The 26,237-nt window shown below is 34.2% G+C and overlaps 3 protein-coding genes across 9 annotated transcripts; 1 reads left to right on the plus strand and 2 right to left on the minus strand.

Annotated features, from left to right (window-relative positions):
- The first annotated feature begins 1,132 nt into the window (after positions 1-1,132).
- LOC107423409 (DNA polymerase lambda) lies at positions 1,133-8,367 on the plus strand. 5 transcript variants are annotated; one of them, XM_025075648.3, is made up of 14 exons: positions 1,133-1,375; positions 1,582-1,605; positions 1,725-1,943; positions 2,027-2,114; positions 2,222-2,352; positions 2,915-2,977; positions 3,483-3,662; positions 3,793-3,846; positions 4,681-4,769; positions 4,977-5,067; positions 5,907-5,987; positions 6,676-6,743; positions 7,336-7,420; positions 8,038-8,367. In XM_025075648.3, the coding sequence occupies exons 1-14, from the start codon at positions 1,265-1,267 to the stop codon at positions 8,134-8,136; spliced, it is 1,383 nt and encodes a 460-aa protein (XP_024931416.3). In that variant the 5' UTR covers positions 1,133-1,264; the 3' UTR covers positions 8,137-8,367. The 5 variants fall into 5 exon arrangements, with proteins under 5 accessions (XP_024931416.3, XP_015888446.3, XP_015888448.4 ...); XM_016032960.4 differs by having other exon boundaries at positions 1,135-1,375; positions 1,494-1,631; XM_016032962.4 differs by having other exon boundaries at positions 1,140-1,375; positions 1,469-1,631.
- Positions 8,368-8,549: 182 nt separating this feature from the next.
- LOC107423408 (chaperone protein ClpD, chloroplastic) lies at positions 8,550-15,547 on the minus strand. Of its 2 annotated transcripts, none has more exons than XM_016032958.4 (12): positions 14,540-15,547; positions 13,205-13,356; positions 12,869-13,098; positions 12,650-12,758; positions 12,440-12,570; positions 11,222-11,323; positions 10,850-11,131; positions 10,671-10,771; positions 10,267-10,561; positions 9,683-9,916; positions 9,241-9,474; positions 8,550-9,062 (listed from the first exon to the last, which is right to left on the minus strand). In XM_016032958.4, the coding sequence occupies exons 1-12, from the start codon at positions 15,256-15,258 to the stop codon at positions 8,751-8,753; spliced, it is 2,901 nt and encodes a 966-aa protein (XP_015888444.3). In that variant the 5' UTR covers positions 15,259-15,547; the 3' UTR covers positions 8,550-8,750. The 2 variants fall into 2 exon arrangements, with proteins under 2 accessions (XP_015888444.3, XP_015888445.3); XM_016032959.4 differs by having other exon boundaries at positions 10,671-10,768; positions 14,540-15,546.
- Positions 15,548-16,157: 610 nt separating this feature from the next.
- On the minus strand, positions 16,158-24,332 carry LOC107423396 (uncharacterized). 2 transcript variants are annotated; one of them, XM_060816000.1, is made up of 12 exons: positions 22,689-24,332; positions 22,448-22,582; positions 22,051-22,195; positions 21,225-21,500; positions 20,444-20,696; positions 19,606-19,772; positions 19,382-19,492; positions 18,910-18,961; positions 18,681-18,787; positions 18,458-18,586; positions 17,931-18,020; positions 16,158-17,085 (listed from the first exon to the last, which is right to left on the minus strand). In XM_060816000.1, exons 1-12 carry the CDS (start codon positions 23,978-23,980, stop codon positions 16,585-16,587), a joined length of 3,258 nt encoding a protein of 1,085 aa, XP_060671983.1. In that variant the 5' UTR covers positions 23,981-24,332; the 3' UTR covers positions 16,158-16,584. The 2 variants fall into 2 exon arrangements, with proteins under 2 accessions (XP_060671983.1, XP_015888426.3); XM_016032940.4 differs by having other exon boundaries at positions 16,158-17,082; positions 22,689-24,331.
- Positions 24,333-26,237: the final 1,905 nt, after the last annotated feature.

The following is a 26,237-nucleotide window of genomic DNA, read 5'->3' on the forward strand; positions in this document are numbered from 1 at the left end:
AAGCCAAATCAGAGCTTTAGATGGATAAGTAAAATAAAATTAGACAACATGAAGAAAATTGATGACTGTACATAATGTAAGCTTGAAATATACTTATTTATTTGGTAAAGTAAATGAGAAAATATTATTCATTATCTATTTATATTCTCATATTTATATTTATATCAATATGCAAATTGGAAAAAAAAAAGAATAAAAGTAAAAATAGGGTGTGTATTCTCAAGCCTTATTTGTTTTTAAGTTGGAGGGAAGGGGAAGAAAAAAAAAAAAAAAAAAGGATGCATTGTTAAAAGTTTTGAAGAGTCTACGAAAATTTTGAAGGTGGATGGAAGAAAATTTGTAAGGTGAATATTTTCCTTTTTAGATCAAAAATTTATCAGAGTGTTGATTTTTATTAATTTTTTTATTTATTGACAATTTAAATAACTCTTATTTTTATTAATTTTTTGAAAAAATTAAATGAATATATCATAATTTTTTTAGACATTTTAAAATTTATTAAAGATCCACATTAAATATTCTTGATTTTCATAGAATTTTTAAAAGTTTATATTAAATATATAAAATTTTTAATTCTATAAAAATCTTTTAAAGTTTAGATTGACAATTTATATTTAAAACAAATTAATCAATTTTATATGAAAAAATATATATCCTTAAAACACTACTTGGAGATTATTTTCACAGCGTAATTGAAATTAGATTTAAGAAGTGAGTTTATTATTTTCAAAGTGTAATTGAAATTCGATGTAAGAAGTGAGTTCGTTCACTCTTCTTCCTTTCTTTTTCAGTTATTTTGCACCATAGTTCCTGAATTTTCTTTGATTTTATATTTTAATTTTTAATTTATTTTTTATCCCAATAAACTTCATTAACAGTGAATATATATTCTTTTACTTAATTAATTTATTAATTATTCAATAAATAAAACTGGGAAATTAAAATGCAAAATCAGTAAAACTAAGAGGCATTGGTGCCAAAAAAACAAAAAAAAAAAAAAAAAAAGGAAAAACCAAACATACAAACAAACAAACAAACTTGATTTATTTATAATTATAATTTCTGAAATAATTAATCAATAAAAAAGTTAAGGAGGTAACTAAAGTATAAAATATACCGACTTTCCACCGAATTCGAGTGAATAACACACCGAAAATATGGACTCCAAACTCGTTGTTGAATGACATAAAAGACAAAAAGGGTCTCTTTGGCTTGTTGTAGAAGAAGACCTTGTTTCGCTTGCACCAGAAGAAAAACCAAAGAAATGGCGCCAAAACCAACCAAGAATGAAACTCCACCGTCAAACCCACCTGGGATGTTCGCCGGAATGGTCGTCTTCTTGGTCCCACACGGAGTTCAGAGCCGTCGGTTTCAGGTTTAACACACTACCCATGAACCCCCGACAAGTACATATATTATACATTTATTTATGCCCCAAAAAAAAAAAAATGAATAATCTTTGCAAAAGTTTTTATCTTTGTGCTTTGCCTAAGATTTGGAAGCAGAAATTGGCACAAATGGGTGCTACTATAGAAGAGCGGCTAACCAAAAGGGTCACCCATATTTTTGCTATGAACCCAGATTCTCTTCTCCAACAGATTGACGGTGAGCGCTTGTCACGCTTCAAAGGAGTGAGTCAAATACGATATAACACAATGCATTTCAATTTCTTTGTGTCAGTCTTTTGAGTTTCTTTTTAATGGGAATTTGTTGTTTTTTTGCAGAGGGTTCTGCTTTATCAGTGGATTGTAGACAGCCTGAGCTCAGGAGAAAAGGTTTCTGAGGATATGTATGATCTGAAGATGGAATCAGAAGAGGAATACGAGGCAGAAAAGTCTAAGCCAGTAAAGGCTGAGAGTGTTTCTAGTGGTGATGATGATGAACAATCAAATGGCAAGAAGATGAAGTCCTCTGCTGGGAGCCCTCCAGCTTCAAATGAGAGTGTAAGAATCAATACCCAATTTGGCTTTAGCTTTTTTTCTGCTGAGTTCTACTAGTTTGTTAATTGGGTTGCAGCATTTTGCAGTCATTATTGTCCAAGGATAGTTACAATCCGCCTGATTTGAACAAAAACATAACTGAGATATTTGGGAAACTCGTTAATATATATAGAGGTCAGTCTGCAGGCATTGTTTTATTCATTCTTGGTCTTCTTTTTCTATTGGGTTTTGTTTTAAGTTTGGTTCTCTGATGTTCATTTTGTGCTTATTTATAATGATAGCATTGGGCGATGACAGGAGGTCGTTTAGCTATTACAAAGCTATAGCAGTCATTGAGAAATTGCCCTTTAAGATTCAAAATGTGGAGCAGGTCAAACACCTGCCCTCCATTGGCAAGTCAATGCAAGATCATGTAAGTAAAATCACCCCACAATTTACTCTCCTTCTATCACTCGAGTCCTGGCTTCCGTTTTCTATGGCTTTTCCTATGTTGTTGTCTTGGATACATTTCTTTCCCGCAATAAGTTTCTTTGATGGCTTTTGAGCCTTCAAATCCTTTATAGAACTGTGATAGAATAGGTGTAGGTTATTATGGGTTTTGAGCCTTCAAATCCCTTATAGAACTGTGATAGAATAGGTGTAGGTTATTAGGCAGTTGTTTTAATATCTGGACATCCTTTTAACGAGTTATATGTAGCGGGGAAGTATACTGATTGGATGAGTCTCATGACATACTGATTGGATGGGTCTCATGACAATATTTTATTTTAAGTCTGGCTTCAATTTATTTTCTTCACCACAGAATGATCAGAGTAAGGATTGATTCATGTTAACAAGAGCAATGGATGATGGTCCTCTCAATCTAAATCTGAAATTTTCTAGGTTGAAAAGTTTGTATGTTATTGTTTATGAAATTGACTTGTATTACAATTTTGTTGACATGACGACAGAAGCTATTGATAATTTGCATGCAGATACAGGAGATAGTGACAACTGGGAAGCTATCAAAGTTGGAGCACTTTGAAAAAGATGAAAAGGTGTTAGAGTGGTTCTCAGTAAAACTATGGTTTTGCTAATGTTTTCAATATATAGTTATGTGACTTATGCCTACTTTCTACTTTGTATGACATCCTTCGGGTTTCAGAATACCTTTATCTTTTTTCCTTTTCTTGTTTAATGGCTAATTTTAACACCAGATATTTTGCTTTAATTCATTATGTTGGTTTCATTTTATCCCGTAAATTGGCTGTGGAAAATATTTATTTTTAAGGATTTTAAGGGTGTGGCTTACTGTTGGTTGTAAATTGGATCATGTCAGAAATTTATTGACGTTTGCTCTTATAGTTGTGATGTTTTAAATATAAAGTCAGTAGCTGTTATTCAATCTCATTAATTGGTTGGACAATCCATTTTATGACTTTTTATATGTAATTAATGTTACATAGCATAGGAAGTGCACTATTACCAATTAACCAGCCACTTTTAACAACTCTGCACAGTTTTTGATGGTCATACTTACTACTTTTTATTGATTAATTGCAGGTACGAACAATCAGCTTATTTGGCGAAGTTTGGGGCATAGGTCCAGCCACTGCATTGAAATTATATGAGAAAGGACACCGTACACTGGATGACTTGAAGAATGAAGATTCATTAACAAATGCACAGAAAGTAGGATTAAAATATTTTGATGATATCAGACAGAGAATCCCACGTAAAGAGGTATAATTACGTTGCTTTTCTTCGCACATTACCAATAAAGAACTCAGAGCTTTGTCCCCCTTTTTTTTTTTTTTTATATTTTAAATTTTACTTTATTTTTTCTCATACTTTTTTAGTTTTAATTTAATAGGTTGAAGAGATGGAAATTCTTTTAAAGAAAGCTGGGGAGGAAATTCTGCCAGGGGTGAGCTAAATAACTTTTTGACTGAACAAGTGTACCGGGGGGGTTGAGATTAATTTTAGGTTGTGAATATTCACTCTTCAATGGCCTTATAAGTTTGTCATTATTGTCTAATCTGCGGTTTTCTCACTTGGCTGAAGGGTAATCTTCATCCTTGTTGGTTAAATGATGCTGGGGCATAATATGTTTTCCTTTGCTTTCATTTTTGGCAATTCATTGTTTGATCTGGAATTTTGGGATTGATTATTACAAAATAAATTTGTTGCATCTTGTTTTCCCTAGAGAAATAGATAAGATAAAAAGTGAAAAAATTGCAAGAAGATTGCAGAGAAACGTAATGACCTTTTACCTTAATTGTAAATTAATGAAGAAATTTGTAGTTATATACTGCTTTAAGAATATAAAGTTTATAAATCAAGGATTTTAAACAACTTAGGATTCTAAATCTTATACTATTGTTAAAATTGTTGTCTTTGCTAAGCCTTGAGGCCCATGCTGTGATCATTTTACAGAGATAGTTTATGAAGCTATACTTAGAGTTTCATTTATGAAGCTACAAATAGAGTTTCATCTTGGATGTTTTACATTTTGATGAATTAGAGTTTTATCTTGGATGTTTTACATTTTGATGAACATCAGACGTCCAAACATGCATACATTATAAGGAATTTTACCTAAATTGGATTTTGCCTCTTTGCTTCCATATGTGGGTATGACTGTAAAAGAAAAAACATACTGCAACAAAATACAATTTGTTAATCAAAATTCCTGAAAGGATTTCTGCTGATTTGCATTATTTTATATTTGCTGTTCTAATGTTCCGGTTTCTACTTGAAGGTAGTTATTGTATGTGGAGGATCATTTCGACGTGGGAAAGCTTCCTGCGGGGATTTAGACGTTATAATTACATATCCTGATGGAAACAGGTGTAACATCCTTCTTCGCTCTCTCTCTCTTTATCTCTCTCGGAAACAAAACATAATTTTTATTTGCATTCTCACTTGTTGATGGCTTGCTGATGATTTTCTCCCCGTGTTATTTCGCTCTGTTAATCTCAGAGTTAAGTTATTCATATCACTAAATATTTTCCTCTGTCCAATTAAGAGACTGATTTTATCTTTTTTTCCTTCCAGTCACAAAGGCTTTTTACCAAAATATGTGAAGCATTTAAAGGATATGAAGTTCTTAAGAGAGGATTTGGTTTTCAGCACTCACAGTGAGGAGGTAATGTTAGCTGTTCTTCTGTTTAACAATTCCTTCTCATGAATTCTGCAGTGCAAAGAGTCAGGGTTATACATGTGGGAGATTTAGATTTTAAATGGGTTTCACCAAGAGTCTTGGGTATTGATAATTTTAAGCAGCATTTGGTTTGTCTTGAGTTGGATTGCTGCAAAAGGTGTACACACAATCACTTGCTCATGCACCCTCTCTCTCTTCCCCCCCACCACCCCCACCCCCCCCCCCCACCCCCCCCCCCCCCCCCCCCCCCCCCCCCCCCCCTCCCCCGCCCCCGGGGCACCCCCAAAAACAAAAGAAAAAAACATATAACTATTACATTTATAAATACTAACTAGTTTGTTTAAGTTTTGCTCAAATCTTTTACATGTTACAAATCTTTGTGGCTAATTAATTATTATTCAGTACCAATTGTCTCTGAAAAATCACTTGTTTATCCAAATATAAATTCAAATTATAACCTTTATTCTAAGTGTATATATTGGGAAAAGAAAGAGCGTTATAATTTCGTTGTTTCTGCTATCAAGTGTACAACAATTAAAATAAATAACTAACTCCATTTGTTACATGTGAGCTTATCATTTCCTGTGGAAACTGAAACTACCAATATTATCCTATAATTTCTCTTTATGCTCCTGTTTTAAGAAGATGTTAAATTTTCTCTGGACTACCCCAATCATAATTAAATGTGTATTTGCTAATTTTTGAAAAGATTGTACCTTATATTCTGCCCCACAACTTGTTTTCATTACTTTCATGCTTCCCTTTTCCATACTAGCCATAATTTTCCTTTTCCTCGTTAACTTTCCCATACAATCATGGAACAGGGTACTGATTCTGGTGTTGACACATATTTTGGTCTTTGCACGTATCCTGGATCGGAGCTACGCCACCGCATAGATATTAAGGTACTCTTTTTGCTTTTCTTTTCTTTATCTTTCTAGTTCTCATATGGTTACAACATAATTAAATTTTCCATCATTATCTTTCTTTTTTTTTATTTTTATTTCTCCCTCCTCCCCTTCATCTTTTCTTTTTAATTTCGTAATAATGCAATGGTTTTATTACTGCATCATGATAGTAACAGTACTTTTACTACTACATTTAGTATAACAAGAACATATTTTTTGTTTAAAATTTTTGTTGTTTGAGTAGTAATGCATACTTTTAGTACTGCACTAGTGATAGTGTACATTAGCATCTACAACCAGTTTCTTTTTCATGTAAATCTACTCATTAGGGAGGGCTTCATTAATTTTGGAACTGATGACAATATACATTATTATCTATTTTTATTATTTATAATGAGGAACAAAATTTTGATTATAATAAAAATAAAAAACAGTACATAAAAAGAGGATGAGAAACCCTCAAAGTTCACAAACAAAACAAAAGACATTACTTTCTATTATTGATTTCTTTTGTGTAGCACTAATTGTTTGATGGGCTTTATTGAATTGTAGAGGAGATAGCCATTCCTTCTGCATTCTCTCCAGTACTCTCGGTGTGCAATGCGTTTATTTAGTTGCTACATGGTAGATTATGGAAATGGAATATTCTTCTCTTCTATAATTTTCTCTGTTCTATCTTTCGTAGGTGTACCCACGGGACATATATGCATTTGGCCTAATAGCTTGGACAGGAAATGATGTACTAAACAGGAGGTATGTTAGGCTTCAGTCATTATCAACTTTTTTAATTTGTTATATGTTCAGGGCATAAACATCATTGCCTTAGTCTTGTAATGAACAATGTTCACCTGATAGGGCAAGTATCTTGGAATTGAAATTTGAGGGAATATTCATTTTCTTTAAGTTCAGCGAATTGTAGATTTGTCAATGAAGTAATGTTCATGAATTAAATTAAGGATGCTGGCTTTCTAGAATATTACTTTACTTTTGTGTCAATTATTGGAGAACCTAAAATGATTCTACATCCATGGTACAATAAATCACCAAGAACACAACACATACTCACATACTTAGAAGTGTCATGATAAATAACCATGTCTTTCGGATTAGTGGGTTGTTATATTTCTACTTTAGTACAAGTGTAACCTATTGTTACGAAGAGTTTCTCCAATGACTGATCAGAAGCTGCTATACTATTATTGCTCAGATTTAACATTTCATTTGAGGCATGCTTTTGGCTTAAATAATGTTTTAACTTAGTTGACCACACTTCATCACCTCAAGTGATTACAATTTCACTTCATCACCTCAAGTGATTACAATTTGATGTAATACTGGAATGCAGATTGAGATTGCTAGCTGACTCAAAAGGATTCCGGCTCGATGATACAGGTTTGTTTCCAGCCACTCAGGCAGCTGGCGGTAAAAAGGTAAATACTTGGTTTTGGAATTTACTATAGGTTCTTTTAACCTCTCTAGCACTTTTGGGGTGCCCTGTAAAAGCATATAGCACAAAAATTTTTAAGTCGTTAGTACTATCTCATATAGTAATAGATAGAGGCAACCTACTCGTAACTCGTAAGGGTCATTACTCTCCCTTGTTGCATTCCTTTGTCTAAATCTCCACTAAGCAGCCCCAAACCCCCTGTTATAATACCAGCAACTCAAACCAAAATGTAATGGGATGGCCCCTTAGAAAATCCAACCGGCCAGAGAATTTGTCCAACCACCTCCAGAAACCCCAATGTTGCATCAAAATATAATTCAGTGACAAAATATTCATCAAACCCAACACCTGCCGGTTGGAAATCAGTCTATCTAGCAGTGACTTACTAGAAAGAAATCAACAGAGACTAGCCACATCAAACTGGACTTCTAGCAAGCTTGACTAAACCTTCCTTGAGTAAGGAGAAGTGGTATTTTAATGTGGTCATGGTTTAAAAATGTTAGACATGATATTTAATGCTAATTGTTTTTAGAGGGATACACCAAGTAATTGCATCTGGTTCCTTCATGGTTCAATAAGGTCTGCATTGTTCAATGACAGGGGGCAAAAGCTAGCGCTAGTTTGAAGTTTAATGAAGAGAAAGAGGTGTTTGATTTCCTTGGATTTCCATGGCTTGAACCACATGAAAGAAATTTGTAACCTGTAAATAGATTTTACGCACATTTTGCTTTTGGGAGATGGGGGTTGTTTATATATTTTGGCATGTTGCTTTCTAGCAGAGTTGCATGTAAATAAGTCAAGTTACTTCTCAAAATGACACATGATCACATGAAGGTTCGTTAACAAGGAACAGGTCGCTTTGTGAGCTAATGTTTTATCTATAATTTTTGGTAGTCTTTTTTTAATTAAAGCAATAGTGCGATTGAAACTTGTCCCTGTATTGCAACTTTCACTCGCTACCATCTGATAATAGAAGCAAAAAGAGTACCAGTAAAAATCAAGAAAAGTTAATTTCAAGAGGAAAATAAGTTATGAGCAGTCAAGGAAGCGTAAAATTTACATATGCAGCAAAATAAATAGCCAAGAAAAAGGGTGTCTGTAATTCAAAAAGAGAAACTATAAAGGTATGGTAGGATACCAATTTTGCCCTATAATTTTATTTGTATCTTATGTATCAAAGAATAACTGAAATTAATGTACTTATTTACAGTTAATCAATTACCTGAACTACAAAAAAGATCATTTTGAGGAAAATAAGAAAAAGATATATAGTACGGCTATACCTACAGTGTTAATCATGAATTATGAACTAATTACAAACTTGATGCTGTATCAGATAATTGTATGTTTCTATTTGATTGATTCATCACAAATGGGTTTCCTGAAGCATCTAAATCAACAGTGACAGTGTCACCAGGCTTATACTCTCCAGCAAGAACAGCTTCACTCAAGAGATCTTCAATTATTGAAGTAATTGCCCTCCTAAGTGGCCGGGCACCATATATCGGGTCATAGCCTTGCTGGCATACAAGGTCCTTGACTGACTCGGAGACCTCCAGACCAATTCCTAGAGACATGAGCCTCCCCTTAACCTCTTGCAGCAATATGTTGAAGATCTCGAGCATCTGGAATAAACAAACATGACGTGAACTAAGAAATGCAAGTCTTTTTTCTTTTGCTTATAGAACTGGCAAATGTGCTAATAATAATACTTGAAACACTGATAATAGTTGCTCTAAATGATGAAAAAATTTGAGCGTGAAAACCCTGCTTGTAACAGCAAATCAATGAAAGGTGACAAACCTTAGATTTATCAAGGGGATGGAACACCACTACTTCATCAATCCTGTTGAGCAGCTCTGGGCGAAAATATGTCTTGAGTTCTTCCATTACTGCTGTTTTCATTTGAGCGTAGGAAGTTGACTCATCATCTGTAAGCAAGAAACCAATTGAGCTGTTTCTACCCTTTGCAATGATGGTTGAACCCACATTAGAAGTCATCACTACCAATGCATTCTTGAATGAGACTCTCCTTCCCTATCAATCCAAACATCATGGAATAAGTGTTTACATGGTAAAACTAAGGCCATTGCAAGATTCATGCAAAACCTAATTGACCGAAATTTTTTCTAGTGTATTTCTCTTTGAAAGACTTTCTCAATGTTTAAAGTCTACCTTGAGTCACTAACATTTTTCCATACCACATTTCGCTGGTGACTCCAAGTTGATAAAAAAGTGCACAAACCTGAGAATCTGTAAGGTGACCATCTTCGAACATTTGGAGCAGGATGTTGAATATATCTGGATGAGCTTTCTCTATTTCATCAAACAGTACGACTGTAAATGGGCGTCTTCTAATAGCTTCTGTTAATGCACCTCCCTCTCCAAAGCCAACATAACCAGGAGGTGATCCTATTAATTTGCTCACAGAATGGCGCTCCATATATTCACTCATGTCAAACCGTAGCATTGCTTCCTCCTGTAATAAAAATATAACATCAAGAACCATGCAAAAGTGAAATAAGCACTTTGACGCAGAAAGACCTTGATGTAGATCATCAATAACCACCTCATCTCTTTGTGATCTTTATGTTTAAATTCTCTTTCATATGCATGAGAAGTTCACTATAAAATTTTCAATGGTACCAGAAATATATAAGTAATAATAACATCTTTTTCTTATTTTAGATACAAAATGTTCTTTTTATTTTATTTATTTTTTTCATTCTTGCCGTAACCACCACTACTCCAGGTAGGATATTTTTTTTTACTTCTCTCTCAGGGGTGGGAAGGGGGAAGAGAGGGGTAAGAGATTGCTTGAGGCCATACCGATCCAAAATAGCATTCAGCCAAAGCTTTTGTCAGTTCTGTTTTGCCAACCCCAGTAGGGCCACAAAAAAGCAGTGCCGCTGTGGGTCTGTCAGGATCCTTCAAACCAACCCGAGATCTCTTAACGGCTCGAGATATGGCAGTGACCGCCTCATCTTGACCAACAACCCGTTTTCTAAGTTGTTCATCAAGACCCAATAAAAGCATTCTGTCATCTGCAGTGAGCTGCTGAACTGGGATCCCTGACCATAGAGAAGCAACAGCTGCTATTTCATTCGGCCCCACCACTGTAAACCTAAAAAAATCATTAAAAAAAAGATATATTGTCAAATATTAATTTCTAACTAGGGGAATGCAGGCCTCCTGTCTTATCAAGGCAAAAATCACGGCAGCAAAAAGCATACTCATCATTTGACGATGAAGGCAAAATGGAATCTGAAGTGAGTTCACTAATATCATTCATGTCAGAAGCAGCACCAGCTTTTAGCTTGCTTGCTTGAACCTGCTAGTATTAAGAGAAATAACATTGATTTCAATAGTAGATCATTAAACAATAAGTAAATGATAGAAGTAATGTGATTACCACTTCATGCATGGCCTGAACAGTTCTAATTTCTTGCCAATAATCATCTGGTGACTTAGAAAGTATACCAATTTGCTGTTCTTTTTTCCTCCTAAAGGCTTCCATACGAGCTCTACTTCCAGCCTCATCAAGGAGATCAATGGCTTTATCAGGAAGGTATCTATCAGATATATATCTTGCTGATAGATATACAGCAGCATTTATGGCTTCCATTGTATATCTGCACTTATGATGGGCCTCATATTTCTTACTTAGCCCTAACAGTATCTTGACTGCATCATCCTGACAAGTTTTAACAAGGTATCCAATTTAGAAAAACATAATTGCAGACAACTGACATATTCTAAGATGAAGGTACAAATTGAAAAAGACCTGGCTTGGTTCATCAATCCACACAGGCTGAAATCTTCGAGCTAATGCCTTATCCTTCTCAAAATGTAGCCTGTATTCATCTGCAGTTGTGGATGCAATACACTGAAGGCAATGGAATGTTAGCCCATCTTTGATAATATGATTAAGAATGTGCAATTAAAGGTAGATATTATTTGTAAATTAAATGGCATGGTTGTCCAAAGAAATAGTTAATCTCCCAATAACAAAATAAAAAATACACAGAAAACTAAAAAAGACTCGGAATGGAATTATATGGGAACAAATCAGAATGGAATTCCAAAGTTCCTATATATCTATTCAGAGGCATGACTATGCAGTAGTTAAACCACAGTCAAATGCCTTAAATGATGAAAGAACTAAACTACTTACAAGCCTAAAGCTTGAGAAAATAAACTCAACCCAGAATGCATGAAGTACAAAATTGGTTGGAAAGACAGGGGATAGTTATTCCACCCTCATGGCAACCTTAAAGAAACACAAACTGGGATGTGTCCCTCACCGTAGGAATACATATTAGATTATTACAAAAGCAACTTCTTACAAAAATATATTAGGAAGGTAAGGCCGCAAGGGCTAGATCTAATCCTTAAAAGAAAAGGAACTTGACTCAAAAAGTTTAGAAAAAACAATTATTTTCAAGAAGCATCGGTAGAAAAAGTACATCTTGGTAGTACATCTTTATTAGGGAAAACCTCAATCCCAGCAACAAGAATTCAGATGCTTGAATTCCTCATCACGGAAGGCTTGCACTATTAAGTCCTATCATTCTTATTTTCAGTTCACTCTCTTCTTATTAGGAAAAAGAAAAATTCCCATGTAATGTTTGACTTTTCTCTTGTCCTTTCAGTGAATGAGGGCCTTTGCTCAAAGGGTCCCCTGGGTCACGCATTTAGCTTCCATAAGATGAATGCATACACTAATATATGGTTGATTCCACCTTAGTGTTAATCCTACCTTCACTATCTTATACTAGTATCTTCCATCTTAGTGTTGATCCTGCCTTTCACTATCTTATGCTAGTATTTCCAATATGCAATAATTTTAATAGTGAGTTAGCAGGAAATTATACAAAGATAGTGCCAGACTTTAAGTTTTTAACAAGTAAAAGCAATTTAAGATGGCATGATTAAATATAGGTGTTAAAACAGTCAGTAATATAAATAACATAAAAGAAAAGCAATATTAGACAACAAATACCTGTAATTTACCCCTCCCAAGCGATGGTTTCATTAGATTGCCAATGTCAAGGCCAGACCCTTTGTTTCCCCGACCAACTGTGCCGGACTCCACAAGGATATGAACTTCATCAATAAAAAGAATAATATTTCCTGCAATGCATAGTTTAAAAAACTTTTAGCAACGATATAAGCACTTCAAATCCTATATGAATATACAAATATGCATCACCTGCTTCCTGTACTTCATTTATCAATGAAGTAACACGTGCCTCTAACTCTCCCCTCTCCTTTGCTCCAGCCATTAATAGTGCTACATCCAAGGACATTACTCGTTTTTCCTGCAGGATGGAACATAACTTCTGATTTCTAATACGAAGCATTCTTAGTCTCAAACCTTATATTTGAAATAGAGTATCGTAGATATATAAGAATTTATGAAGAAACTCACCAACAGAAAATCAGGAACATCTTCCTGAGAAATACTAATTGCCAACCCCTCAGCGATGGCCCTTTTTCCTACCCCACTTTCACCAAGAAGAATAGGATTATTTTTTGTTCTGCGACAAAGTATCTGAACCATTCTTTGAATTTCAGTTTCTCGGCCAATAACAGGATCAATAAGTCCTTCACTTGCACGAGCATTCAAATCCACACAGAATTGGGCCAAAGCACTTTTGTCTGACAGCACAGTTAAACTATAGACCATTTTGCTAGTGTAACTGAGAAACCAAGGAAAAAAAAAAAAGTTTGCAAAAAAGAAAGTGAAAAAAAATCTATTTCTTACCTCTTGCTTTTTCAACGGATCTCACTTTTTTTGAAAAAGATTTTTCCTGCATCCCTTCTGATGCCCTTGATGGTTCTCTACCATCTTTGGCAAGCTCCCCTTGAAGTCTGGAGACTGCCACAGCTGCCAACTGGTTTATGTTAGCCCCCAACCTGAAATCATATTAATATAAGAGACATGAATAAAAAGAATGTGGCATATATAATTTCCAACCTTAGACCCTTTTGTGAATCTTAGAAAGATTTACAAGCACCTCAATGCAAAGTTGTGTACCTTTGTCTCGGCCTTTTTATGTGCACAATTTAAAAGTTTCGTCAAACAGTACAAGAATTTGTAGGCAGGGAAAATCAGATCCCAAGAACAATGATTTGAGAGGGGAAGTTAAATGATAAATTTGGTCAGTCTAGTGCAAAGTTTAAAAAAAATGGGTGGTGTATTTTAATAATCTGTGCAAGGACTAATCCACACTGTGATTACAATTGTCCAGTGTGGGAGCTGGAGTTGTAAAATTAACCAAAAAGATGGCAAAATATGATTTCTAGTCTAGCCTACATAGGAAGATACATAATGCACATAAAATTCAATTCAAGACAACAAAGCATTTGGTTTCCTTCCAAGATCAGAATTCAATTGATGCCTTTACACCGCAAGAGTGCCAAGGAAAACAAAGTTAAAAAAACATACAATAAGATCTTTGCAAATACAGAAGATTTATTAAATTGATCACTCATTACAGAAAAATACAATTTCTTAAAACACATTGAAAAAATGAAAACTATAAACTATAAAGGGGGGAAGAAATATAAAATTATTTAAGTATAAATTTATTCCATTGAAAAACATCGATGGAGATTAAAATTTAAGAAAAAAGCATTTGAAGACCTTCTTAGATCAGAATTCAGACAATGCCTTTGGACAGGAAGAGTGTCAAGGAAAACAAAGTTGAAAATATACAGATTAAAGCATAAGAGCTATGCAGGAGATTGAGCTGAGCACTCATTACAGACAAACAAAATTTTAAGAAAGCATAAACCCCCACAATCAAAAATTAAAGCTAAAAGATCCGATTACAAAATCCAATTCATTGAAAACCAGAGATGAGGATCAAATTCAAAACCAAAAAACAAAGAGCGTTTGGTCCCCTTCTTAGATCAAGACTCATTCAATGCCTTTCCACTTTCTCCTTTGTCAAGGAGAGCATAGTTGAACAATATATGATAAAAAAAGCCAAGCAATTTCCAAAACCAGAACAAACAAAAACAAACAAAGAATAAAATCATCCAATAACGAATTCAATTCATTAAAAATCAGAAATAAGGAAAAGCAAAAAATTACCTTCCGAGGACCCGAGCAGCACTTCCATCATCAGCAGTAAATAAGCCAATGGCAATGTGCTCTGGCGCTATGAAATTATAACCTCTTGTCCTTGAATACTCCAGTGCCGCTTCAAGTACACGTTTTGTGCTAATGGAAAACGACACGTCGGCCGTAGAAACCAAACGGGCATCAGAATCATCCACCCTAACCCCAGCAGTGGTCTGGTCATTCCAAATGCTCCTAACGACACGTCGTGCCTCGTCAACGGTGATACCGGACCCGAGAAACCCATCAGCCGTAGAAGAACTATGACGATACGCCTCCTCCTCTACGATCAAACCCAGCAAAAGATGCTGAGTAAACACCATGTCCTTCCCGAGGGCTTTAGCTTCTCTTTGGGAAAAGATCACAGCTTTGATGGCTCTCTCAGTAAATCTCTCAAACACAGCAGAGACAACAACGACCCGCCTCTTTCTCTTGCTGGGTTTTCTTCCCCGAGAGAAAGAGAACAAATCGGAGTGGGAAAATGGGTTTTTCGGAGAGACTGAAACAGCAAAACTGGAAGAGGGTGCGAACCCAACAGACGCCGGAGAAGCAAATCTCCGGCGACCATGGCCATGATGATGGTGGAAAAACGGAGCTGGGTTGTGAAGACCAACTCCATCCCACACTCTAGTCCCCGGAACTGAAGGAGTTAGCGCCATGGAAGAAGAAGATGATGACACTCCCATCAACATATCTAGGAAGCAGCGAGCTTTGGGTTGGAAGTTGGACCTTTACAGTAAACAGGGAAAATGGTGGGGGGATTTGGATGGAAATTTTATTTTTTTAAACATTAAAATGATTAAAAAAAACAAATGGAAAGAATATGAAAAGTGGGAAAGAAAAGGAAGGAGTTGGTGAAGAAAGGTAGTTTTGTTGGTTTGTACAAAAGAGAAGAAGAATAAGGAGACGGAAGGTATTGAGTGGAGTGAGACGACACGGCAAGGAGACCGGAAGTGGAAGCCCGAAAGTAAAATCAAAATGAAAAAGGCAAGGAAAGAGAGAAAATGCCATTTGAAAGTTGGAACTAGCCAATGTCATTTTGACAGCTGAGCCAGCCACCTTTCTTTTTGTCTTTGTTTGTAGGAAGTCAATTGAAGCTCGCTTGGCTGGCCGGTTGGCTTGTACAAAGATTACTGTTTTTTTCTGTTTAATATGTTAGAAGGTACAAGACAATCTATAAAGAAATATTTGTATTTTCACCTATATTTCAAATTTTCAATTTATATCCTTATATCTGAATCATAATATTTTTTTATTTATATCGAAATTTAAAATTAAAAAAAAAGCACCAATATTAAAATTATTTTAGTGCATTTTCTTTTATCAATTTTGTTTTTTTAAAACATAAATTTTAACTAGACTAATAGCAATCAATTTGAATATAATAAGTCAATTTGGTCAAATTCTAAAAAGAATAACTCAAAGAGGCAATTTGTTCTTATAGGATAATTTCTTTTTATTAATTTTGCTTTAAAAGTTTGAGGGATAATTGAAGTGTAGTAAAAAATTATAGGGGTATTTTTACCAAAATGTTACTTTTGGATTGCTAACTCATGCGGGTTAAACTTATCTCTTTGAATAGTTATAAAAATTACATACAACACATGGTCTATATTTATTAATAAGATGGGGAAGCCATAATTCAACTTCCTTAATATTTGACAATAATTTATAGAGAAGAATAATTTCTACAGCTACAACTAAGAAAAATTTGTTGTCAGTTGGTTTTCTACACGGACATGTGAAAACAAATAAATAAATTCAAACAGCTTTCCAACTATAAACTGTACATTTCATTTTTTTTTTTTCCCTTACTTATTTTTCATCCAACAAATAAACAATACTACGTATAACAACTTTATATCGGACCCTTCTTTTTCATGAGACTAGGCAAAATGCCTCCAACGGTCTTTGCCCTTTTCCTCATTAGCCAACCATATAAGGCAGTTCTGATGGGTCTCAATTGGTCTCTGCTTTCCCTTTCATGAATCTCTTTGGATCAAAGTCGATACAAGAACTCAACAACTCTGAGATGAGTCAATGTGGTTCCAAAGTGTCTCAGCATAAGCCTTCTCTTCTTCCTTCTCTTCTTGATCAAAATCAGTTGCCTCATCCGATTCATCTTCTTCATCTGGAATCTCTTCTACTTCTGTAAGTTTTTCTCTATCTTGCTCGCTAAGTTCAGTTAATGCCTCCCTCATAGCTCGAGCTGTTGCTGGTCTATCTGTTGGTCCATATTTTGGAGCAGGCACAACAAATGGCAAAACAATATCATCCAAGTTCATGCTATCTTTGTAGTCTCTATCCTCTGCTTCCGTTGGAGGAAAAATGAAAACAATCCCAAGTTCATAATTGCAGACATGAAGCCTTGAACCCAAAGAGTTGGCTTTCCCTGGTTCATTCGCTTTTTCACCAAATGGTCGACCCCAAGCAGCTGCACTGAAATTATGTGAGCCACAATAGACCCAACCAAAGGATGAGGCATCTGTTCGAGACTGGAAGCGTCTCCGTGCCACCTGCTAACAAACTCTCTTCAGATTTTATTGTTGACCAAATCCTAGAAGCATTGGGGAATATACCATAGTGACCCACAAGTAGGTAGTAGAATTTTTCTTTTTGTACACACATAACAAATAATAATAAAAAACCAAATTCTCACACAATTATAACAATACATCAAATCTAGTTGTTTTGTACTTGAAGACATGACTTGGGGTGACACCATGGACACAATTTAAGCAGACTGAAATGCAATGTTAATCTGAAAAATGGAGAAGAAAAGCAATGATAGTACAGGATAAACGAAAACATGGTGATGATTAAGAGTGAGTGCAGAGCATCCGGATCACAAATCTAGTGGAAAACACGGCAATCATCTATCAGGCAGCCTATAGAAGAGCAATTTGTTGGCTATGGTGAAACAAAAGATAGGGAGTTCTTAATTCAAGAGTCACCAAGTTTTATTTGCAAAAAGCTTGAAATAGTTTAGGCTTACACATCCATAATCATCATATGTGCATCAATATGAATGATGCCAGCAGGTATCCAGCACATCCCATGTCTCAGTTTTATCCATCTTTTCTGGTTTCCAGAAAGAGCATTGGTTCTATGTTGGTTAATTACTTTAGGGTATGGATTAATAGCACAGAAAGAAGTCAGCAGAAACAAAAAAGAATATCACATTTTTTTCCCAGGAAAAATTTGTATTCATTGCAGTAAATAATGAGTTCAGCTCCCATATAGCAATTTCATAGAACACTACAAGAAGATTTTAAAAATAAATAAATAAATAAATAAAATCGTTAGATAAGCAGATTATTCATTCAATTAAAAATCCAATGACTTAAAAAAAAAATATTCTTACCTTGCTATGCATTGGATGCCCTACTCTTTCTTGGGGATGAGGAACCGCATCATGAAGTATGTCTATGGTCCTCAATCTTTCCCATGTTCTCTGTAGATAGATGGTTAATAAAGAAAATTAAAAAATCAATGTCACAACCATTCAAATATAATAATGATAGGAACCATTTTAAAAACATGCATTGATTTTTCATTCACATGCACTGGAGCAAGTGCCACAGAACTATGAGAAAGAAAATTCAACATATCAACACATTTTGGACAATTGCATAAAGATGAATGGCGAGTGGAGACAGTAAACTTCAATTATATATCTTGGGGCAATTATATAGATTCACTCTGAGAATATAAATTAGAACTAACAGAGAAAGAAAGATCCACTATCCAACTACCTGGATTCTTATACAACTTCCAAATGGCCCATTAAAAGACCTCCCCAACACATGGAGCAAATGGATATGCAGGTAATAATAATGCAAGTCTATGATAGAAGACAAAGCTGATAAAAGGATGAGTAGATGACCATACCTCAGAGAAGCAAAGAATACGCTTCGAAGGCAGGACTCCACCACAAGCATATTTCACTCTTTTAATGGTTGGAAAAATAATTCTGATTGATGGACTTTTTAATTCTTGACAAGCATTCCAGCAGCCCCACTACCAAGAATATCAACAACTATGGCGTCATCCAATGAGAAAACAAATTTCAAAATTTTCAAGTATATTCATAACAATTCAGAGTGTTCACTACCCCTGGATCAGACTCTTCGGATTCAAATTGAAATGATCTCTTTCCTGCAGCTGCTGAAAAAGCAGCCAAGAAAGGTGCATTGACCAATGATCCGATCGAAGATGAACCTACAGTATAACACAGGCAACAAAATGTAAAATAGTATATGCCACATATATGGTTTGTTTTCATTAACAAATATATTCTTCTAATCTTATAAATAAATTAAGATTTCGCAGAGTTCACTTACCATAAATGAAATCAGACTCAAGTGATTCAGGCCATTTATATTGACCCAAAACCTGGTAAAAAAGAAATGACGTATAAGGCACTGATAATGATGTTATAAACTTAAGTGTTATAACAGGTTAGTTACAGATAGAAATGACTTAATTAAGAGAACTGCCTAAGAAATGACTTAATTAAGAGAATTGCTTAAGATCAGTGTGGAAACTTAAGAGTATCAAGATTGCAGTAGAAAGCGACTTGAGAGTGGAAAAGATTGAGAGGCAAAAGAATTTCATGTTCCAAAATCCAATTCTTTTAGGAATCCATATTAGAGTTGATGACACAATGGAAAAAATACTTCTACTTCTGGTTTTTCGATAGAAAACTAACCTTACTAATGAAAAGACAATGCATACAGGAGGATGAAGAAAATACACACTAGAAAAAGTAAAAGACTTGTAATAGTTTCATCTCTACTAATTAACCGCCATTACCTCCTGCAAACGCCAAAGGCCTGTAGGCCTTTGAATTGAAGCAATCAAAGAGCATAATGCAGTAGCATGTTCAGGTTGTATAATTTTAGAAATATCCTGAAAGTTTGATCCCTGCAAAAGTTCAGATCATATCTTTAATATACACCCACTCAAATCTACACAAGTACATTAATATCATGCTGAAAGCTGATAATCCTAGGAGTCAAATGCAAGAAAATTCATGCCTTATACACATGGAGTGACAGAGGTACTTTCTTGATGCTTTCTCCTAAAGCTGCAGCAAGGGCATCCTTAGGACAAATATAAGCAGAGAATTGGAAGAATCCGATATCCCACAGTGGAGAGACCCACTTTGCAGTCTTCCTAGGCAGAAAGCCAAGTTGAATGCAATCTAAGTGGAAGCCAAAAAATAAATAATTAAAATAAGCACCTGCCTAGCAAGCGACTTGTCACAATTTAAATCACATGCACACATTTTGAGAAAGATAAATAGAACTACAGGCATATTCTAGAAAATTATAACTAGTTTTGCAAACTAGCTGAAACAAAATGTGTGCCTAGAATAAATTATAGCTGCAGAAACAGTTACTGAAGGGCAAAAGCCACTGAACTGAGGTGATACAACAAAACTGCATCTCAGAAGAAGTCCCCTTTTTTTGGGTAAAAAGGAAGCCCCCACTTTCGGGTAAGTAGTTTAACTGCTAGGGAAACTTGGCCATGCCAAAGGGAGATCCTTAACAAATATCTGATCAATTTTGCTATCTTCATATAAATAGTCCTCAGTTGAATTGAATTTATATTTATTAGGCCTTAATTGAAACATTTTTAAACAAAAGTCTTACACTGAAAATTTCTCTAAACTTGAGCACCCACAAGTATTATTGGTCCAGATCTCATGCAACTTATTAGTGAAGTTCACTGATTCCAGTCCTATATCCACCCAATATTTGGTAGGCAGGTCTAACTACATTATAAAAATAATTTTCAAATATGCAAAATATAGAAGGTAACAAAAGACTCATAAAATGAGCCTGTTTCTAAACCAAACAAAATGATCTTTACCTTCCTTAGGTAAGTCAGTTGGGTTAGGGACTAGAATGCTCACAGCATTTGCATCTGCTGGCACATTCTTGCTTCTAATTAAAACAATCTCCAGTAAAACATTGGCATTTATACAAGATTTCAGCAGGAAAGAAGCTAGTTTCTTAAGCTGTGCTCCATTTGAATCTGCTTTTTTGTGAAAGAGATGGCTAAGACCAACCACGGATGCTTCAACTAATCCAAGGAACTTCTCACTTGATGATCCTAATGCTACCTGATCAAGCAGTACATGAGAATTCAGATATAATTAGATTTTTGTCTTTTATCAAGTAACCATTTAGAAAGGAACCACAGCAAGTTCATTGATAAAATTCCAGTGGAAAGCTGATGTATCTCCTATCTAAATATTGTTTATTGTCATTAAATGAAAGTGGCTGCAAAAAAGGCTAACCAAGGTTAACATGGCAGACACATAATTAGAGGAAAACACAATCCACAAAAAAGCATTTACTCGCTTCAATGGTGAAGTTGGGGGACTTCTCAAAAAACCCTGACATTGTGAATTGTCACTTAGCTCATGGTTGAGATGTATGCATGGAAAATTTTCCAATAACCAATAAATCAATACATGTACGCTATAACATAAAGGAAATTTTAAGGCAATGGTGACAGTTGCCAATCAATTTTCCATTTGAGAGACAGGCACACAAATATTACTTGAGGCAATGCTGACAGTTGCAGATGAACTTTCTATTCAAGCAAGAAATGTAGACACACACAAAAAACAAATGAAAGCACTCACTGAGGGAGTTCTATGTAAATGCATTCCAGGTACTGAAGCAATTAAATATCCCACTGCCCCTCCAAAGTCATACTTTGTCAGCTCAGTAATCCAATGAGCCTGACTGGGTACATCAGTCACAAGAGACGCCATAAACCCAGCCAGCTGAGAAGCAAAATCAGATTTTGAAACTTCTTCTGTTTCCCCATCATGAAGTTGAGTAAAAAGGGATAAATAATCAGGAGCAGTTCTACAAGGGAAATCTTGCCACCAGATGGTATTTGTCACAGCATTCCACTGGCAACCCAAAAGAAAATATGAGCAGAACAATACAACAATAAGCATAAAAATAACCAAATGGTTTGTATTTAGCCCTGATAAAGTTTTCCTTCCAATCAGGACCATAAAAACAGTGCACTGTCCAATTCAAGTTACAAGCAAATGGAAAAAAGATTGTCGATAGTACAATACATAAAATGGATCCGCAGAAAATTGTTCAATTTGGCTTTAAACTGTTCTACAAACATATTACATTACCAATTTTCCTTTTATCCCAAACACTGTAACTGTTGAGTTTTACTGAACAAACTTCGTCAGAAGGTCCCAGTGCATACTAACAATCTTTCTGCCCTCTTCATCTCTAACTATATGTGTGCTAAAAGACTCTTCAATTACTTTTAGTTGTAGCCTTTTCTATATGATCGATAGACAAGCCCATCAAAGTCACAATTTAATCTCATATTGCATAAACGTTAACCAGCAGAGGTACTGAAAATATAGTACAACCCTTTGTTCCTAAATCTATATATTCCATGGAATTCTAACAATACCTTAAATAAGTAATCACCTGGCTTGGCACTAAATTTGCCGAAGTAATAATAACACGGAGACTATTGTCTCTTTGCAAAACAAAGAATTTCGGGTGATGACAAGCAATGCCTTGTTTTTTGGAGTCTTTACCAAAAGCTATGTCCTCAGGGAATGGAGGATACCTATACAATAAAAAGAACAGATGACAAAAACTCAATAAATAAACATAGAAATGATCTTGGGCCACATTCCAACTTATAGTTAATGCAAAATTCACATTCAACCAAGACAAAATTTTCATTCTAGTGAAGGAAACATATGGTGAAAAAAAAAACAAAAAACAAAAAAAAAAAAAAAAAAAAAAACCAAAAAAAAAAAACCAAAAAAAAAAAAAAAAAAAAACCTAAAAGAAAAAAGGAAAAAAAAACACTCACACTGCAATTAGGTTCGGGAAATCCGGATAAGGCACAGATGACCTTTTATCAGGACTTGTACTCCAACATCTCTCAGAGTTATGACAAGCAATTGTTACAGGCAGAGAGCTAGGAATATTACAGGATGATAGAAACCTATCAATTGAAAATGTATTGGACACTGTCAGGATAAAATATCTGTGTGTGTGAATGTATGTATAATTGGTAGTGGGCAACATTGGAAAGATATTGGTCACTGTACCATAAAATATCACTTGTAAATGTTGCAATAAATATTCGTGCAATACTCTCAACAGGGTAAAGAAGTTCGGGCAAGGAAATAACAGAATGATGACCTGAAGACTTGTCATCCATAAATCCAAGACGATTTAAGTAAAAATTCCTCCCAGGGGAAGGAGAAACATTGCCACAAAACTTCTTATTATTAGCCAAAGCAGTCTTCGAAGATACTTCATGAACACAAATTGGTGAGTCAATGTTTGGCACTGAAGCCACTTCCTTTTCCCACTGAGGCAGGTTTGAACTTGAACCCAACAAATGCTTACCAACCCGTTTACTCTCCACATTCCCATCAATATGAGATTTATCAAGAATTGGAAATCCAAGCTCTTCACTGGGTTTCAATCCATTAACGCGTTTGTGAGCCTTGTAAGACGAATTTCTAACTTGGACTTGAGAAACACAGGCTCGGATACAAGATATAGGATCATCGCTGAGCAAAATGTGGTTACACTGACTAAGAAGACGGTTCACTCTCGCGATGTGATTTTCGCATTTGGACTCGGAGAGCGCAAAACCATCAACCTTGGAAGCAAAAACCCTCTTAGATCCTTGTGAGTGCGAGGAAGACAAGGTCACAATATCAAAGAACTCCTGTGGTCTCGAACCTGATAGAAGCTCCTCCTCGAAAACAATCCGGCGAATAACGAACCCAATTCGAATGGGTAATCCACAAAGGCCTTCATTTCCACATACGAGAGAGACCTCGTCTCCGGCGGACAATTCCACGGCCATGCCGGTATTGACCCTGACTCCATTAACGAAAACTCCATTCAAAGAAGCTCTAACCTTCGAGCAACGCTCCTCCACCTCCTTTTTCTCACAAACCCACCTCAATAATCTCTTCCTAAATTCCTGAACCAGAACACAACCGCGAGTGGAGGCGCCCCCTCCAGCGGATGTGAATAGCAACGCGCCGTCAAGGATGTACAGTTTGCGGAGGAGCGCGTCGAAGAGAATCTGGCAGTGCCGGCGACCCACACGGCGGTCGTCGAAGACGAAGTGGGAACAACTACTGCTCCGGCCGATTGTGTACGGCCGGTCCGGCTGGAGAATGATGGAATCGGAAGGAGAACCGGAAGTCGCGGAGACCAACGGGACGCCGAGATGCTTCAGATCGACCAGAGCTTTCTTGCCGACGATGCGTTTTCGTTTCTTGCGCTGCCAAACACTGCCTTCTCCGATGCTTCTCTTGTGCTTCTTCTTATTATTATTGCAGTTATATTTATTATTCAAACTGCAGAAATTTTCCATGAACGAAAAACAATCTAGACCTAGAAAAAAGTTTTTAAAAAAATGGTGTAAAATTGGAGCAGAAAATGAAAAAGTTAAAAGAATCAAATAGTGGAGATTGAGAAAGGGTAAAAAATTGATGGAATAATTGAAAAAAAAAATGAAATTGAAAAAATGGAAGTGAATGAGACAAAATTGAAAGAGGAAAAGAAGGGAATTAGGGCAAAATTCTTTTCTTCAGTGAGAGACAGTTGTTTGGGGCGATAGAAAATACTGCCCCTCACTGAAACAAACGCCGGTAGACGGTGGTTTTCCCTCCAGTTTTATATTTCAGATTTTCCCTTCTTTCCCTCCAAATTCCCACGTTTTCTTTTTTCATTTTTTTTTTTAATTTGATTTTTATCCCTTATTTATACATATTTTATCGCTTATTTATACATATTTTTATCCCTTATTTATATACAAAATTGTTTACAAATATAAAATATTTAATAGAATTAATTGCTATAAAAAATAAATGTAATTAAAAAATGTTATTCTAATTTTTGTTTGTTTCAGTAAGAGAGAAGAGTCGAGTAGAGTTGAGTTGCATCTGTTTTTACTTACACTTTTTCTTTTTTAAATTTTAATCAGATTTAAATTTAATTTTAATTTATTTTATTTTAAAATTTTAACAAAATCCAAGTTAATTTTTTTTTTTCTTTGACCTTAAAATATATTTAACTTTTTTAATATACATTTATAAATTGATTTATTATAAAAGTGTCAAATTATTTTTGCCAAATAATTTTTATATAAAACAATTAGAGTAAAATTTAGCTCTTCTTAATTTATTGAATTTTTTAATAATTCGACTGCAAAATTTTAATTTTTTATTGGCTCTATTTAAAATGATTATTCTAAATTATTATTAACAAAAATTTAAAATTTTTTCGGTATGTTTTTAATAATTTATAGATTATTTATGGGAATAAATGGCCATTTGTACTAGGCTATTTTGTATAAGTATTATATTATGTTTAATGTTGCATTGTAATTTACTATTTTATTCTTTATACTTTATACTTTTTACATATTGTAATAGTATCTTCTTACTATTGTTTATATTAATAGTAATAGATTGTGATATATTAAAATACAAATGAAAATAAAATAATGATTGGTAATCATATTATAATTATATTTTTATTTTCACTGTGTTGATATTTAATTATCAATATTTACTATTTCAATTAATGTTTTTGTTACTAATAATAATTATGATTATAGTAAACAAAAAAAATTAATTATACTCTTATTATTTGATTATTTAATTTTATATTATTCAATAATTATGTGCTATCAATAAAATTTCTAATGTTGTTGATTATTATTTGCTATTCGTATGTTTTAAAAATTATTATTATTATTATTGCAAAGTAGTTTCAAAAAATTATTATATAAAAATATTTGCAAAAAATTATTACGTAAAAATATAAAAGAATTTTTATTTATAAATATATCTATATATATATATATTTTTTTGATTTTTGTTATGAAGCTTATATTAGTTCTTATAATTTTTAAAATTTTAATCTAATAATAACTTATCTGGTTTAAAATTGATTTATGAGGGATGTGAATGAAATTGATTTATACTTAGAAGTTGAAGAAGAAAATTTTGTCATTTAAAATGCCAGGAGAAAGAAAACAGTTTGATGGATGGATTTTATCCATAAGAATGTTAAATGTAATATTTAAAATATGAAGTATTAAATTTGAATTATGATAAATTTAGAAGTGATGTGAAATTTTCTCAATTTTAAACTTTAAGAGTGTAAATTGCTTAAATCAAAATTTCAAGGTCCGAATCTTCAGGATACAAAGTGTAATATTTTAAACACTTTTTGTTGAGAGAAAAAAAAAAAAAAAAAAAAAAAGAGAACTTGAACACTAATTACTTCATTTAACCAGGATTGGCCATGAGCATATACTGCTGGTACAAGCATGTACTGGTGGCCCAATCGCAAGGATTCCATAATTATGGGAGTTACACATGTATTTTTTTATTTAAAAAAGTTTTTAAAGGAAATTTATTTTTGTCAAAATTAAAGGACATAAAATTTAAGGATAAAAGGACCTCACAATACATTATAAATATTAGATAAATATATATATATATATATATATATATAGACATTTAAAAAAAATAGAGCATATTAATAAATATATTTTTTTTTTACTATTAATGCATAGTAAATAACATAATTTGCAAAATTAATTAATAAAAATTATATTT

The sequence above is a fragment of the Ziziphus jujuba genome, chromosome 3, assembly GCF_031755915.1.
Source record: "Ziziphus jujuba cultivar Dongzao chromosome 3, ASM3175591v1".
NCBI lineage: Eukaryota > Viridiplantae > Streptophyta > Magnoliopsida > Rosales > Rhamnaceae > Ziziphus > Ziziphus jujuba.

Excerpts from the sequence above, each read along its gene's own strand:
- LOC107423396 (XM_060816000.1), bottom strand. The coding sequence starts at position 23,980 with ATGGAAAATTTCTGCAGTTTGAATAATAAATATAACTGCAATAATAAT. Across the intron at positions 20,697-21,224 it reads ATTTACATAGAACTCCCTCA|GTAGCATTAGGATCATCAAG; the intron begins GTGAGTGCTTTC and ends CTGCTTGATCAG. Across the intron at positions 18,788-18,909 it reads TGAGTCTGATTTCATTTATG|GTTCATCTTCGATCGGATCA; the intron begins GTAAGTGAACTC and ends GTTATACTGTAG.
- LOC107423409 (XM_060815625.1), top strand. The coding sequence starts at position 1,287 with ATGAAACTCCACCGTCAAACCCACCTGGGATGTTCGCCGGAATGGTCG. Across the intron at positions 1,944-2,026 it reads CTCCAGCTTCAAATGAGAGT|TCATTATTGTCCAAGGATAG; the intron begins GTAAGAATCAAT and ends AGCATTTTGCAG. Across the intron at positions 5,988-6,675 it reads GCCACCGCATAGATATTAAG|GTGTACCCACGGGACATATA; the intron begins GTACTCTTTTTG and ends TATCTTTCGTAG.
- LOC107423408 (XM_016032958.4), bottom strand. The coding sequence starts at position 15,258 with ATGTTGATGGGAGTGTCATCATCTTCTTCTTCCATGGCGCTAACTCCT. Across the intron at positions 13,357-14,539 it reads GCTGCTCGGGTCCTCGGAAG|GTTGGGGGCTAACATAAACC; the intron begins GTAATTTTTTGC and ends ATATGATTTCAG. Across the intron at positions 12,759-12,868 it reads ATGTTCCTGATTTTCTGTTG|GAAAAACGAGTAATGTCCTT; the intron begins GTGAGTTTCTTC and ends TCCATCCTGCAG.